General features: G+C 39.2%; 1 protein-coding gene across 5 annotated transcripts in view; it reads left to right on the forward strand.

Moving 5' to 3' along the window:
- Positions 1-17261, forward strand: part of Dock11 (dedicator of cytokinesis 11) — a 185079-nt gene that overhangs the window by 144223 nt on the left and 23595 nt on the right. For 3 of the 5 annotated variants that reach the window (NM_001434047.1, NM_001191760.2, XM_087599790.1), the window contains 6 exon segments: positions 611-726; positions 3847-3984; positions 7367-7549; positions 9886-9999; positions 12043-12258; positions 12347-12404. In NM_001434047.1, coding sequence (NP_001420976.1) covers positions 611-726; positions 3847-3984; positions 7367-7549; positions 9886-9999; positions 12043-12258; positions 12347-12404 — 825 coding nt within the window. 5 annotated transcript variants of the gene reach the window in all.

Consider the following 17261-nt stretch of genomic DNA (forward strand, 5'->3'; position numbering starts at 1 on the left):
ACCCCAATCTCCATGAGTCTGTCTCCACTCACTCTACCAAACCTCCCCACTCCCTGGGACCTGAAATGTCTTGAGGGTTCTGCTGTATATGTGTTGGGAGTCTCATATCAGCCGGTGTATGCTGCCTGGTTGGTGGCTCAGTGAGGATGCAAGTTTTTAAAGTTGTTGTAAAAGTGCAACAAACCTGCCTCCATCAGCCCATAAATAGCCTGGAATGTAGAAACAAGTCTCCTGTCACTGGTGGAATTGACAACATATGTAGGATGCTGAATTTGCGTGGCTTTGTCATTTTTCTTCACCCATGTTGGCAGCACAGCTGAAGATGCCTTTCACATGACTTCCTAATTCCATCACCATAGCTCATTATGGAGATCACATCACCAAAGAAGGGTATTACCTAAATACATGCTGCAGAGAAAAAAGTGACCAGAAGTGATTACAGCAGACCATGGCTCTCAGGAATCAGCAGCGAAGCTCATGATTAGGTCTGGTGGTGTGAGCTCCTTCTAAGAAGACAAGACTGTCTCGCTATGGCTTTGGGAGGAAGCTATTTGGTGCTGGTAACGAAAGTCTGTGTTGGGCATGGTTTAATATGCTTCTCTTACCTTAGGTTCTGCAACGACAGAAGCAGACATTTTCCACCAGGCACTTCTAGAAGGCAATACTGCTACTGAAGTGTCTCTGACCGTACTAGACACCATCTCCTTTTTCACCCAGTGCTTCAAGGTAAAGATGAGTTTGAAATCGGTCACCGTCAATTGCAAGAAAGGGGGGAAAAAAACCTATTGTAACTAGCTAGTTTGAGGCACGATAGTTTAGTTTGAAATAACCTGGCAGGGGCGGTGAGAAAATACTGGTGACAGGCCAAATTTGACGAGGTATGGTATAACCTTGGGAAATCACTGAGACTCAGTCATCCATAAAGTGAAGTGTTCCTACTAAAATGTCCTTAATCCCCCTAGGCCTCTTTCACTCTATTGTTTTCTATTTGTCTTTAGATCCGGCTTTCTGCCAAGCATGGTAATACATGCCTATAATGTCAGGACTTGGGCAACAGAGGCAGGAGGCGTGCCAAATGGGAGGGTAGCCTAATCTGTATAACAAGTTCCAGGTCAGTGAAGGCTCTGTAGAGACAGATAGGAGGTGGGGGGGGTGGAGAAAGAAGTAGGGAAGGAAAGAAGGGAGGGACTGTTTTCTCTCATGTCTTTATTAAAATAACTAGGAGTTTTTACTTGAAATCATGAGAGAATCAGTTTGCCAAAGTACCCATTATAGCAAGATATCTTGTAAGGGCAATGTCTAGGTTTTTCTCAGATGTTTTTTCTCTCTCCAACCCAAAGCATCATTCCTTTGATTTGTAAAAGAAAGTCGCTTAGCTTGCATGCTAGGTGGAAGGGTAAAAGAAAACAAGTGGATGTGAAAGTGCTTTGAGAGGAAAAACTTCATGAGCTTAGTGCAAGGTAGCATAAGTATTAGAACCTAAAAGGGGAAAACACACCTCCTGTTTCTCATCACTTACATAGGATTTGGCAGTGTTGTTGGTTTTGTTTGCTTGTTTGTTTTGCCTTTTTCCTTTCTTATATAATGTACTCAATTGCCCCAGGCTTCCAGATATATACAAAGGAAACGTGACCCATGCTTCTCAAAAACATTACATAAAGGAGAATTGAATAACAAACTAATACGTTGTAGTAGGTGATCTTACAAAATATTAGGTTTGTTTTAATTAAAATAATACGCACATCTGTTTTTCATCATGTCAGTAGATAGAACATCCGAGTCCATGACTAGTCTTCCATTCCTCCCTGCTTTTCTGATACGTTTTGTTTATTTAAAGATATCTGTGTATTTCTTGGTAAAAAGTCACGTACTCTCTTAAGCATTTTACAAATCTTAATTTATTATTTCTGGTGCTGGGGATTAAACCATATCCTCATGCATGCAAAGCACATATTGTGTCGCTGTGTTACCTCCACCTTTTCTTTTGATGACTGGGGTAATAAAGAGAGGTAATAGCATAAGAGGACATCTGAAATTTATGAAGTAACAAAACTGCTCTGAAGTTGGATTGTGATAGTTCAGTTCTGGTGCCAACAGGAACTGAATTGTACTCTTAAAACTGATGACATTTTGGTAACACAAATTATATCCCCATAAGCTAAATACAAACAATAAATTATCTCTTAATCCTTATAATAGCCTTATGTATATAGATATCATTCACATAAAAATAAGGTGTCTTGCCCAGCTAGTTGGTGGCAGAAACAAAATTTATAGAAATTTATAGAATTTATAAATCACAATGCAAGTCCATAGTTCTAAGTACTGGCCACCAATGGGCCTGTCACCATTTTGTCTAGTTTTGTGTGGTGGGCAATATTAATATAACCTGCTTAGTTTCTTGAGAGTCGAAAAGGCAGAGTTGGAGAATTAAACCAATGTTTTGATTTTATATAATTTGCTGTGTGTGTGTGTGTGTGTGTGTGTGTGTGTGTGTACATGTGTATACTGTGTATGAATACAGGCCCAAGTGTGGAGGGCCAGGATGTTATTGGGCATCCATACTTGACTTGTTTGACACAAGGTCTCTGTTCTTTTTCCACTGTGTACTCCAAGCTGGCTGGCATATGAGCTTCCAGAAATTCTGTCTCTATCTCCTGTCTCTCATAGGAACACTAGAATTCCAGATGATTCTGCTAGTTTGTATTGATTTTATATGGTTCGTGGGAATTTGAACTAAGTTCCACATGCTTTCTTTCATGCCAATCACTTTTACCCGCAGAGCCATCTCTCCAGCCCTGATGTTTTGATTTTGATTTTTGTTTTTTCCATTTTTTTGCAGTATTAGAAATTGAACTCTGGACTTCCCAGAGAGACCTTCACATAGCAGACATTTTCTCACTCAGTTATACACTGTAGCCCCTTCATAATTTATTTTAGAGCAAATTTTATGAATCAACTGATATCCCTTGTATAACTGTACTGTTTACTGTTTTTTCTCATGCCCATTTACAAGAGGCATTTAAACAGTCAGGTGTGGTATTTGTTTCTATGGTATCATGAGGTATCATGGAGGTTTCAATTTGTCACCAGTGCATAAATATGTCTTATACAAAATACATTTCCAAAAGTAAATAAGATAATAGAGTTTTTAAAAGAATTGGTATTTCTCTTAATTATTGCTGTCCCAGAGAAATACAAAGGCCAATTGCCTTGTATTTGTTTTAAATTTCTGAATGTGTAAGGTAATTTTAAAAATTCCTCCCAGCCAGTCATGACTAAATATGTGCATAATCCCAACAAAAGAATTATGACTTTGAGGGGCTGGGGATTTAGCTCAGTGGTAGAGCGCTTACCTAGGAAGTGCAAGGCCCTGGGTTCGGTCCCCAGCTCCGAAAAAAAGAACCAAAAAAAAAAAAGAATTATGACTTTGAGCCAGACTGGCCTTTGTATATAGCAAGTTCTAGATCCCACTGAGCTACAGAAACAGAACTTTAAGAAGAAGAAAACAGAAAAGGAAGAAGGCAGAAAGGGAGGAGGAATAGAAGGTGAAATATTCTTCCCAAACTCATTTTGAGTTTTGATGTTCTCTATAGGAAGAATAATTTTGAAGCTATTTTAAATGCTAGAGTTTCAATATTCTTGTGGTGTTTTGAGATTTTCAATTCAAGTTGAAGATCACATGAATATTCTCAAATAAAATACTGAAAATATTGAAAAAACTTCCAAAGTCCTAACAGCATTTTCATAAGCAGATATTGATGATGCAGTAAAATTAGTTCTCCTGTAAATGGGGGAGAGGGACAAACTAAAGGCTTCTATGAACTTTCTTTCCATGTTTTATAGAGCCAACTTTTAAATAATGATGGTCACAACCCACTAATGAAAAAAGTATTTGATATTCACCTTGCTTTTCTTAAAAATGGACAATCTGAAGTGTCACTGAAGCATGTCTTTGCCTCATTGAGATCTTTCATCAGTAAGGTAAGAACAACTTGAAAGTGTTGGAGTTCCAGGGAAGATGGAGGACTGGGGATCATTGTGTTGACATCTACAAATAGCCAATAACTACCGCAGCCTTTGACAAGCATAGCATAGCAAAATAGATATAGAAGACTTGGCAAAGAATCCTCTAAAATCAGAACAGGCTTTCCCTTTTACCATCACACCTTCCATTTTCCGGAGGCCCTTTTCAGGGGTCTCTCTCTCTCTGTCTTAGTTAGGGTTTCTATTGCTACAAAAAACACCATGATCAAAAAGCATCTTGGAGAGGAAGGATTCAGCTTACACTTCCACAGTGTTGTTCATTATTGAAGAAAGTGAAGTAGAGCAGGATCTTGGAGACGGGAACTGATGCAGAGACCATGGAGGGATGCTGTTTACTGGATTGCTCCCCATTGCTTGCTTAGCTTGCTTTATAATAGAACCCAGGACCACCAGCTTAGGGGTAGCTCCACTCACAATGGGCTGGGCTCTACCTCATCAATCACTACTTAGGAAAATGCCTTACAGCTGGACTTAATTTATTATATTTTATTTACATTCCAACAGCAGTTTTCCCTCCCTTCTCTCCTCCAAGCTCCTCCCCACTCTACTCCTCCCGTATCTCTTCAGCAAAGGTCAGGCCTCCCCTGAATATCAACCAGCCATGACATATCAACTTGCAGTAAGACTAGGCACCTCCTTTCCTATGGGGAAAGGATTTCAAAGGCAGGCAACAGAGTCAGAGACGGGTCCTATCCCCACTGTTAGGAGTCCCACAAGATCAAGCTACATAATGGTTACATATGTACAGAGGGCCTAGATCAGTCTCAGGCAGGCCCCCTGGTTGATGGTTTAGTCTCAGTGAGCCACTGTGGACTCAGGTTAGTTGAGTCTGTGGGTTTTCTTGTGGTGTCCTTAACCCCACTGTACAGCCAGATCTTATGAAGGTATTTCTTCAAGTAACGTTCCCTCTTTCAGATAATTCTAGTTAGTGTGTCAAGTTGGCATAAGACTAGCCTGTATGCTCTACCTCTGCATCTTCTTTTCTCCCTCAAGATTCAACCCAGGACACCACATTTGTAGCCCCAATGTTATTTTAAAATTGTCAACTTCACCAATTTTTCTTTATCTTACTTTATCATATGGTGAGACTATCACAACACATACTGTACTAATGAAACATTAATCTTGCTTATTTGGAAAAAAGTCATGTGTAAGCCCTTTGAAAGCAGAAACTAATTTTTAGAACTCTGGGGTCTTATATAATATCTTGCAAACGAACCATAAGCAGCCAGTACATGATCAAAGAAACAAGTCCTACCTTTCATGGTATGGAAAACCGAAATTGGATAAATATGAAGGTTTAAAAGTTTTCTATTCTTTAATATACTTTAGGAATAAAGGAATCTATGGGGAATTGAGTTCTGTAGGAGCATGCTAGAATAAATGAATGGAAATACATTATAAAAAATTCATTTAACACTTACAATGTAGGTAGTTATTTTGTGAAATCCCGAGGGCTTACCATGCAATCAATGAAAAACATACACATAACTATACATACATGCTGCACCTTATCAAAGTTTCCCTTCAGTAGTGGTTGGTGGGGTTCGTATGGACTCACAAGGTACAAGTGAAAGTATAAATGGCAAGTAAATCAGTGTGTCGTCACCTTAAGAGCTAGACTTCATCTTTTAGGAAACAGGCGGGCATGGAAATGTTTTGAGCATGGAAGCAACACAATGTATAATAAAAGAGAATTGGTATGAGCAAGGGAAAGTAAAACTTTCTAAAGTTAGACATTGGGTGAGAAGCAGAGGCAGACAGATCTCTGAATTTAAGACCAGACTGGTCTATGTAGCAAGTTCCAGACCAGCCAGAGCTTCAGAGAAATATAGTAAACAACAAAGGGGTGAATAGAAGGAAGGAGTACAAAACATAGTACAAAATGATGTAAATAAAACATGTAAAAAAATAGATGAGGACCTGGAAAAAGGCACTGGTGTGTGGATATGCAGGTAGAATACATGTTAACAAGAATTTTTGGACTTTATCACCCGTTCACTGATAAAACATCAGCATCAAAGGGATACTGGAACTCACCAACTTCAGTCACTTACTGAGCTTCCTCTGGGAAGGATATAGAGGGAAAACAGAGATCAGGATCAGAACATTGGAGAAGGTAACACAGAAAGGGTTGAAACAGAAAACAGTAAAGGAGACAGGAGGAAACAGTGAAAGAGGTAGCCAATACAAAGAAAAAAAGAAAAAAAAAAACCACCAAGAATGGACAATGGACAATGTCACAGAAGCCAAAGGGGAACAGAGTATGGGCATCATCATGAGGTACAGAGTGTCAAGTGAGATGAAAGGGCACATTAGAACTGGCATTGAGGAATTTGCTCATGACTTTGGTCATTGTTCCTGTCACTAGTAATGTAAAAAAAAAAAAAAAAAGACTTATCGTAAGGATTAACTGCACACAGCTATGCCTGCCCTTAAATGTTTTAATACTAGAGTATCTTGTCTAGCAAGAGTCGATCTAATCCTGTGAAACTTTATGAGATTTCCCAATCTGTCTATCAGAAATCATTTGTTACACGCCTGTTGCTTGTCAAACACTGCACCTGCTATGAAGGTAAAACGATCAGATCAATTCCTGAAATGTGAATTAAAATTCACAGTTTCCAAGAGGCCATTTTGAATGGCTGACGCTCAAGCTTCAGAAGTCCTAAAAATATGGCCAATGTGCACTCAGAAGCAGCTTGCTTGTCTTTCCTTTCAAGAATAGAAGACTCTAATAAGCCCACACTAGATATACAGTTTATCTTCCCCAAAGCAGCAGGCTGAATACATTCTCAAAGCACCAAGCCTCTTGGTTGGTTTCAGAATTCAGTGACCACTTGAGCACTCTTTTTCTATGAAAAATATGTCTTAACTGACAGAGTAGAAAATGGACAGGTGTACATGAACACTTCACATAAACTCCATTTTGTGTAATAAAAAGCGATCAATTTCACCACTAGTGATTTTCTCAGCAGGTGGAAGTTTAGAACAGGAGCCATCACTCATCATTTCAGTCATTCAGTTGCTCAGCATGCCATCGATACTGTTCCTATTATGTTTTGGACTATCTTGGGCTCTTCTCAGATTGATAGCGTTTATGCCAAGTACCTCCATGTTACCTTCTATACTGACTTGACTTGTTCTATCATTGACAGATGCTTGTCTGTAGGATCTCAAGAACAGAGTGCTAGCCTCCTGCTGACTGGTTATCCTCTAAAGCTCCGAGCATAGTTTTAAGTGAGGCTTCAGTCAACACTTGACTATTTGGTGGATTTTATTCGTTTTTCAGATATTCATTTCTATTTTCCTTGTTTAGTTTCCCTCAGCCTTTTTCAAAGGAAGAGTGAACATGTGTGCTGCATTTTGCTATGAGGTTTTAAAGTGCTGTACTTCAAAGATTAGCTCAACCAGGAACGAGGCATCCGCACTTTTGTATCTTTTGATGAGAAACAACTTTGAGTATACAAAGAGGAAAACCTTTCTGAGGACACACTTGCAGGTAAGTACCAATCAACGCTCTTCTTGATTGTTTTCTCTTCGATCTACGACCTCCATCAAAATTAGTATCTATAGCTAGAAAGATAGCTAGCTCAGTTGGTAATGTACATGTTCATAGTGCATAAGCACCTAAATTTGGTCCAGAAAGCTGTGTATGGGGCTACAGGGACAGCTCAGTGGTTGGGAGCACGGATTGTTCATCCAGAGGACCTAGGTTTGATTCACAGCATCTATATGGCGGCTCACAACCACCTGTCACTCCAGCCCAGTGGATCTGATGTCCTCTTTTGGCCTCATCTGGTACTAGGCGTGTACAAGGTGTACAGTAGCATATACATACAGCTATCCACATACAGATAAATCATTTTTGTTTTAAAGCCAGGCATGGTAGTATGTACTTGTAACCCCAGAACTGATGGATGGGGACAGACCAAACCCTGGGGTTCTCTGACCAGCTAGCCTAACCTTATTTGGCAAATTCTAAGCCAGTGAGAGATCTAGCCCCCACCCCCAAATTAAGATAGACAGCATCTGAAGAATGGTTAAGCGCCACATGTAGGCATACATGTGCACCTGAAAATGTGTGTGTGTGCGCGTGTGCGCACGCACGCGCGCGTGCGTGCACGCATGCACCCACCTCTCACTCTGCTCCCCACAAAGAGCAACATTTATAGCTACTTCAAAACCTAAAGCAAGAGGATATCGTCTTCAGGTCTTACTTTGTCTAGAGAGTGAGGTCAGTGCCAGCTGGGGCAACATGAGAGACACTATCTCAAAACAAAAAGTGAAAAGAGACCTAAGGTTATAGCTATATAATAATATACTATAATTATTATATATTATACAACACAACATATATAATGCTTGCCTACTATGCACATGGCTCTGGGTTCTAGTCTCAGTACTGCAAAAGAAATCAATATCTGGATTTTCCTTTCTGTGCTATAGCTCAGACCATGTGGCTATCTGCCACTTGAAATGGGACTGGTCCAAACTGAGATGTGTCAGAAGTATAAAGACTAAGTACATTAAAAAAATAGAGCATTCTAAGTTGTCATATATTGTTTATATATTGAAATAATTTGTCAAATTTGGGGAGTAATTAAAATATATTAAAATAAATTTGTAGTTAGTAAGGTGACTCAGTGACTAAAAGTACTTACTGCAAAGCCTGATGACCTGAATTTGAGCACCAAAAACCAAACTCCTGAATGTTGTCCCCTAATATTCACATGTACATAAAGCAAGTGCCCATGCGACTCACATTCTCTTTTTCTTGCAGAAGGCTACTCTAGAGTGTAAGAATGTGTGCTCTAGTTCAGACTCCATGACAGTCTGCCATGGAGCACATAGCTTCCTTAGCCTCTCTGTACCTCAACTTCTTTAAATATGAAATAGGAGAAGCTCTCCTTCAGAATTTTTGTGAGGCTTAAGTAAGATGATTAAATAAGATCGTTCGATGATTAATGGCAGGTGATACAGGTTGTTTTGCATGCATCTGCTAAACCTTTATTTAACAATGAGAGATTGCCAAGCATGATGGCACATGCCTAAAATCCAAACAAGAGCTACAGGACAAGAAGTACCTGTCTCAAATAAGCAAAAATTAAAAAGAATTGACCTGGGAGTGCTAGCCTGCACCTGTATACTCTCATATACTTGAGATGCCAAGGCAAGCGGTCACAAGTTCAAGACCAGTCTTGCTAACACAGCAAGACCCTGTCTCAGAAAACAAACAAGCAATGGAATTAACCTCAAGATTTTGTGGAAATCACAAAATGTATAGAGATGACTATTTGCTTGTGCTCAACTCACGGACCAACTACCATACATGCTGTGTGACACTAGGCAAGTTACTTAATCTGGCTGAACCAGTTTGCTCATCTGTAAAATGAGACCAAGTGTTTGCCATCTTGTATGGTCATTAGTATGAGGGTGAAAATGAAATGCATACAGCAGCTGGCACCATTCGAGCACAGAGAACACACTGGGTGATAATTAGTATTCTCTAACATACTGATTAATTGATGAAACAACTCTAAACACAGTCTAAACACAGTTGGGATTTCTTGGCTCAGTAATCTACTTTGCAATATAGGAAATCTCTAGTTATGTATCTTCACTGCCTTGGTCGGTCCCATTAGAGCTCTTCAATAGGGAAAGGATTGTTGATAAGAACCTTTAGCCTGCAGTCCAAGCTATTGAAGAGACTGAAACAGGAAGGCAGAAGCAAGGTAGATGTTTGCCTGGGCACAGTATAGTGATACCTCTCCTCACCTCCCAAAGCAGGTTTTTTTAAAGCCATTTGAAAAAGATAACCTTTATTTCTTCCCACAGATAATCATTGCTGTAAGTCAACTGATAGCTGATGTAGCACTGAGTGGAGGATCGAGATTTCAGGAGTCTTTATTCATTATCAATAATTTTGCAAATAGCGACAGACCTATGAAGGTATGGAATAAACTCGAACCACTTTGGCTGGGATTGTGAGTTGGTGGCACTAACCGTGAACGGTGCCATGGGTTTGATCCCCAACACCAAAATAACAAATAAGAATACCTTAATTAAATAGGAGAGTTTATGTTCTTAAACTGTGGTGGAATTCTCAGTGACTCATGATGGAATGTATAGAATGTGAACTTTAAGAGTTGATGGCTTTTACTTACCACTGGATCTCTAACAATAATATTCAGCAGTAACTAAATCGATTTTTAAAATGTGTGTCTGTTAGTAATAAAATCTGTTGTTTTCTCTGCTTCATTTCTAAACTTGCCCAAAAAATAAATGTTTACTTTTCTTCTTAACAATTGTGACCATTTATAATACTGGGTAATTAAACACTGAGTTGGAAATTTGAGAAAAATCTCACTTGTTATTATGGCTAACAGATCCATTGCCAATAGATAAGAAGTGGAACAGACGACTTTCATTATTTGTTGGTTTTGTGACTTTCAAAAGTTAGGCTAACCAACTGTTGCTTGCTGTAATAGTCCAAAGCTGTCAGTCTTTAGTACCAATCCATCAGAATCAAACCTAGGATTCTGAGCACTACATGTTTAAAAACTAGGACGTTGTAAAAAAAAAAAAAAAAGAAAGAAAGAAAGAAAGAAAGAAAGAAAGAAAGAAAGAAAGAAAGAAAAATGCATCTCCTACTGTTGCCTGGAAAACAGGTCTTTAGTTCCTCCCGAGGGGATGAACTGTCCCCATTCTCAGGAAAGGTCATATTCTAGTATATTTGACAGTAGTGCAGGAAATCCTTTTCAAAAATTCAAAAGCTCACAGTCACAACATGCTTGATGTTTGGGACGTGTAGAATCTATGTACCAAAAAACCATTCCCATAGGAGTGTGCTTACAGGGAGCAAAACACTGAGTGGTGCCAGCGGCTCATAGGCTGGGAAAGTTTGCTTTCAAGCAGTGCTGTGGGTTTCCCAAGGGATCAGAATACACTTCAGCTAATCCCAGGAGCACAGAAGCAATGTGTACTATTTCAACTATTTTACTCCAAGAAGTTATGTTTCTAGTTGTTACCGTGCCCACTGCCATATTATACAGGTAGATTAGCACAGCGTTTTGCAAGTGAATGAGGCTGATGTTAGCTCTCTAGAAAAGAGCCCCTTTGCCTTCCCTTTACTCATTTGTGAATTAGTTTTATTGGCCAAGGTCACCTGTAGCCCTGTTACTATAAGGTAAGCCTTTCAGGAAGTAGAGTTTCTGTGAATGAGCACAAAGGGTTTAGATGCATCTAATAATTATTTTTAAAGCAGACAAAAAGTCAGAACAGTATATTATATTCCTATTAAGTTCCCTAACCATGTACTTGCCCTATCCCTATCTTGGGGTCAGAAACACTGTGAGAGGTTAACGTTCTCTTTAACCTCTCTGGAGTATGATGTTACTCATAAGCTCTCATCTGTGGAAAGTTGGCAGCAGAGTTTTCACTGAGGTGTGCGTTATAGTCAGTGGGCAGGATAGGCACACTTCTATCACGGGAGATTGCCCACAGAGCACCAGCCCTGGAGCCAGATTGCCTAATAGAGGTCCTGTCTCCATGACTTGCCAACCAAGAGATGTTGACTCAGCTTCTCAACTGCTCTGTGCCTCAGTTTGCCCATTGGTGGAAATGCATGAGAAGGCTACTTAATTAAAACATAAAGCACCCAGATCGGTACCTGGTACCTATGTGCTGTCAATCATTTTCAATTACGGTGACAAGTAAACCAAACATGTAGATAATTCATAATGAAAGCCGGATAGTCTGACCCTCCAAAGATCATGTTTTTATGGGCTTTGAGTATATTGCCAAAAGCTTTAATTTTTTTTAAATAACTAATTAAAACCCCTTTAGACTTGCCACATGGAATACAGTATTAGCAACTGTTAACAAGAAGTAGAAACCATACTATAGTCACCAGATTTGGATGTTCATGCTTCAATCCTTTTGATAATACTGTTAAATATGTGGGTTTTTTGTTTTCTTTTGTTTTGAAATTAGGCAACTGCTTTTCCCACAGAAGTGAAAGATTTGACCAAGAGGATCCGCACCGTTCTTATGGCCACTGCCCAAATGAAGGAGCATGAGAAAGACCCTGAAATGCTAATTGATCTCCAGTACAGCTTAGCTAAATCTTATGCCAGCACACCAGAGCTGAGGAAAACATGGCTTGACAGCATGGCCAAAATTCATATTAAAAATGGAGATTTTTCTGAGGTGACTACTTAAAATTTTGCTCCCACTGGGACTCTTCAAACTCCTTTGAACACATTCTGACACTTCTGTCTTTGTCATCCACTTCTAGGCTGCAATGTGTTATGTCCATGTAGCAGCTCTGGTTGCAGAATTTCTTCATCGAAAGAGTAAGTAAGACCTTTCTGTTCTGAGATGGGAGGACACTCGGTTGGCAAAATAATCTTTATCTTTGCAGTGTACAGTTGTGAATGGGAAGGAATTGAGCTCTTAAAAATATGTTTACCTTCAGCCTCATTCAATGCTAAACAGACGTTGTTATAAAAGAAGACTGGATTGCTCATTTTGGCTTTGGCTTCTGTGGGAGGTTACAAGAATAAGTTAAATATTACACGGCTGGGCTTCATGCCCAGTGTTTATTTCCCAAGACTATCTCCCTGGATGACTGCCACAAATTCAATTCTTCTTGGGGCCTAAGAGAAGCTCTGCACAATACAGACAGATTGCTTCTTTCCCCTCCTCATCCTTAACTTCACCAACTGCGAATGGACTAGGTATCGAGAGCTATTTTTATGCAGTGACACCTGAGTATTAAAGGGAATCAAGCCCTTGAAGGACATCCACAGCTATGCATTCATAATTCAGAGATCAGGCTGAAAGCTTCTCCATCCCCAAATAATTTGCTGAATTTTATAACTACTCAAATAGCAAAGCAATTGAGTAAGGTTTAAAAGTTAATTAGTAGTGGCGATTGCAATCAAGACATCTGCTATCTATCACAATGAGGTCAAAATGAAAGCAACTTAAAGGAGTCAGAGTATGTGGGCTTTGGGACTATGGGGACACAAGGTTTTTTTGATTTATTATATTTTTTTGCTTTGTTTTGTTTTTAATCTCTGGAATTTCTGTGTTTTTCATTTCACATGTAGACTAATGGGAATTGTGGAGATTCTTCCCCAAAATGACTGTAGTAATTAAACTATGCATTTGTGTCATTTAAGTTTGGGGAAAGGAGTAGGATTTCATACAGTCCAAGCAAACCTAAGACTTGCATGTATCGGAGGACAACCTTGAACTTCTGCTCTTCCTGCCTCTAGCTCCTGGGACTACACGCATGCACCACCACGCTCAGTTCATGCAGTGTTGGAGATCAAGCCCAGAAGTTTGTGAATGCTAAAGCAAGAAAGCATAACACTACTACTGGAGCAACATTTTTAGCATTTTACTTATGTTTTAAATTGACAGTGAAATTCTTCTGAATAATCTGTTTATAAATTGTTATACTCAGCTAGGGATTGTGGGGTCCATAATCCCAACACATTGAGGCTAAGGCAGGAAAACTGCCACAAATCCAAGGCACCCTGGGGTACATGGTGAATTCCAAGTCAGGGTGTACTACAAAGTATGAACCTGAAGTAGAGTCCCAGACTCATTAAGAATTATTAAGAATTAACTCTCTAGATTTTGAAAATACATAATTATATTAGAGATTCTTCCTGAGAATCTTGTTTTACAAGTACAAAGACTTTATATTAAACAAAAAATAAGAATGATTTATCATAAGAAAGCAAAGCAAAAAATAGTCTATTTCTATTCTTTCCTTTTAGTCTATATATTGTTTTCATTTTCTCCTGGGGGGAGTGGGTCTGGGGATTGATAAAATGGCTACAAGCATGATTAGCAAATGCTTGAAGACCAAGCTGTACAGGCAGTCCCTAAAAGTAGTTCTGATGGAGAAAGAATTGATTAAAGTGAGACTCATTTCATCTTTTTCAATTAGAACACTGATGTTTGTCAAGTTGCCCTAAAAATAAAAATCAAAGTTGCGCACCTGGAATTCCATACCCATCGACAAATGTGAGGTTCTTAAATACCATTCTGTGGTTTTAAATGCTTTCCAGAGAAACTGGCTTCCTGTTACCCCAGCTTTCTAATTAGTGAGCACCTGAAATATGAGTTCCAGGCCTATTAAGAATAAACCCTTTCAATATAGATAATTATATTAGAAGTTCTTCCCAAGAATCTTGTTTTATTCACGTGTATAAAGACCTTCAGACCAAGAATGATTTGTCTCCACTAGCCAGTCCTTAAGTTTAGAAGGACTATTTCTTGCTCCAGTTATTTCAGCATTAGGCAGCTACTTAATCAGCAATCTGTCCTGTCTTAACAAGTGGATGTCGCCCAAACTTGTTATTAAAGTAGTTCATAATATTCTTAAGGTTCTTTCAAATTTATCTCTCATTAACCTCAAAGAGCTAAGGAGGGGAAAATGATGTCTTACCCTTTAAACAAAAAAAAGTTAAATGTGAGTGCTGTTTCTATATCTATTTATGAGTGCTGTCCATTTTTGAACCCGTAGAATTCAACTATCTTAATGTAGAAAACCTTATTCTAAAAGGACAGCAGTAGTAAAAATCCTCAGGGTTTTTCCACCTTAGCTTTAATGATTCAAGTAAAAAAATAAAAAAGGAATCCAAAACAGCTTTTTTCAATTAGCTGCTTAAACTATGAGAGTGGTATCAAGATACATAGTTAATCTAAACCAGTTAAGTATACTATAAAAATATTCCTAATGAAAATAGACTAAAAAGCTACCTAGCTGATACATTGTAAGCAAATGTTCTATCATGTAGACTTTGGAAAACAAAAACAAATTTTCTTCTAGCTGGTGGTTTCCTGGCCCCCAGGGACAACCACTATCCAGTGTGAGAACTCTGCAACCCAGCAGGATTTAAAAAGTCTAAAAAAGACTTGAATCTTTAAGCAAAATATGCTTTAAATGACATTTAGCGATGATCCTCAAGACACACTAGAACTTACCTGTTTTCAATTAATTGTCCATTGATACAGAAGAGTGTTCACATTGTAAAGCCCTGACAGCTATGTGGCACCAAAAAATTGTTTTCTGTCATTTCAAAGTACTCTACTTGCAGCTCATCTCATCCAGCACTTCTCTCCCTCCCTCTGGGATGGAACTCAGGATGGCGTACATAGTACACAAGTCCTTCTGGCCCCGCAGCCATTTCTCTTGAAGTGCACTATAAAAATATTCTTAATCATGATGGAATAGAATGCTAATTAGCTGACATATTGGAACCAAATGTTCTATCATTTAGACTTTCTTTTAATAAAAATAAAGTTTGTTCTGTCCAGTAGTTTCCTGGCCCCAAGGGGTGTCAGCTTAAGTGAAGGACCACAGTGCTGGAATCTTGTTTCGGGCACTGGAGTGGCAGGAAAAGAGAAAGGAGGAAGCCGGGAGTGGCAGCTCATGCCTGTAATTGCAGTGTGCAGGAGTGGAAGGGTTAGAAGTTTGAGGCCAGACTGGCCCACACAGTACCAGCTATGGTCTGATATCTCATCTTATTCCTGCCCCTCCCCATAGAAAAAGAAGAAATAAAAGAAAATGAAAGTGGAAGGAGGTCTGTGATTGACCCTGATCCCACCCCACCCTCTGACAGGCCCTTGCTCTTTGTACCAGAGATAACCTTACAGATAGATTCTCAGGCTTTTCCCTTGCCCAAGTCAAGTGGAAGCAGTGATAATGGAGGCTTTGCTGTGTTACTCTTTCTTGTTCTCAAATAGAAGATCCAAGACAAGTCAGAATTTCTAGATCTCATTCTCTAAAGCCTAGACTTTGGCATTCTTCTCTCTTTTCCTGAGAGAGGGCACAACACTTTTTTCCCCGGGGAAGACAAGAGTCAAGTTTTCTGCATTCTTGTACCACCACATAGCATCCTCGTTCAGCAAAACTTTTGGGTCTTCATATTCTCCCATAAGCCTAAGAAATGTGATTTCCTCCTCTTATAGAGTCTCTTTTTCTCATTCCTTATAGGGTAATGCTGCTTCCATTCCCATGTCTTTGTACCCAGTGTCATATAGCTAAAATTTCACAAAGTACTTCATTCCCTTATTTGTTCCTAGTTCCAGCTTCCCCCTTTGTGCTCACCCCTCAGGATCTTACCTCTAACTCCTCTGGCTGCCAGTCATTTTTATCAAGGATTGGCACTACAATCCCATCCTCCAGAATCCTACTCACCGTTTTCACTGGGTCACTTGGAATAAGTGTTTGTACCTTCCTGGACTGTTCCCATGTTTATTTCTCTAGAATGACATATGGGAATGTAAAAGCTATAGCTAATGAAGCAGTGAGATTGAGATTCCATGTCAAAACCGGGTGGAGTGTACCTCAGCCACATCTCAGCGCTTGGGAGGAAGAGACAGGAGGATGGTTATAAATTTGATGCCAGCCATATCTGAAATGTGCCTTTGTTCCCCTCTAAATCACAAGATCCTAGAAAACGCAGACTGTAGGAAAACCATTTGATTTTCTCCACCTAGATTCTCACTCCACGATAACAATTTTGGTCACAGTTATAAAAGCTCTTTTCAGCTACAGTTTAAGCCCCACTTCCCAGGCTTCAGGAAGTTACACTGATAGACTTACTTAGCAATGATAATTAATTTAGTCCTTCTTATACACTAAGCTCTATTCCAAACATGTGTTCAGGTAATTCTCACAAACCTCTATTATTATTCTTGTTATCACAGTAGTGGTGGTAGTAATGATGATGAAGAAACTTTATAAAGACTAGAGAGACAAACATCCAAATTCATGTAATGACACAATGCTAGAGTCAGAGTCGTCTAAATTTCAAATCTATGGTTTTTTTTTAAAGTCCCATTCAATTTCTCCAACGGTGGTTTATCTCTGCCATCTGTTTCACTTCCTGTCTGTCATATAAATCCTAGGCTAGGCTCTTCCAATAACTGACTGACTTCTCGTTCCAACTCTACGTGAAATTTAAACACTAGAAATGATTACCAAAGGTCATCCAGGGGTTACCCAGAAAGTGTCCACCCTCTTGTCTAGATAATATGTACAGAGCAAATGTAGAAAAGATAAGCATTTTCTATATTTTTATACTAGGAAATCATCTACACCAGCCATTGAAGATAGTGCACCAAATCCACAATTCACTTATAATGAATTTGACTTCACTTTGTGCAAGAGGAAGAACCATAGAATA

Source organism: Rattus norvegicus, chromosome X (genome assembly GCF_021556685.1).
Source record: "Rattus norvegicus strain SHRSP/BbbUtx chromosome X, alternate assembly SHRSP_T2T, whole genome shotgun sequence".
NCBI lineage: Eukaryota > Metazoa > Chordata > Mammalia > Rodentia > Muridae > Rattus > Rattus norvegicus.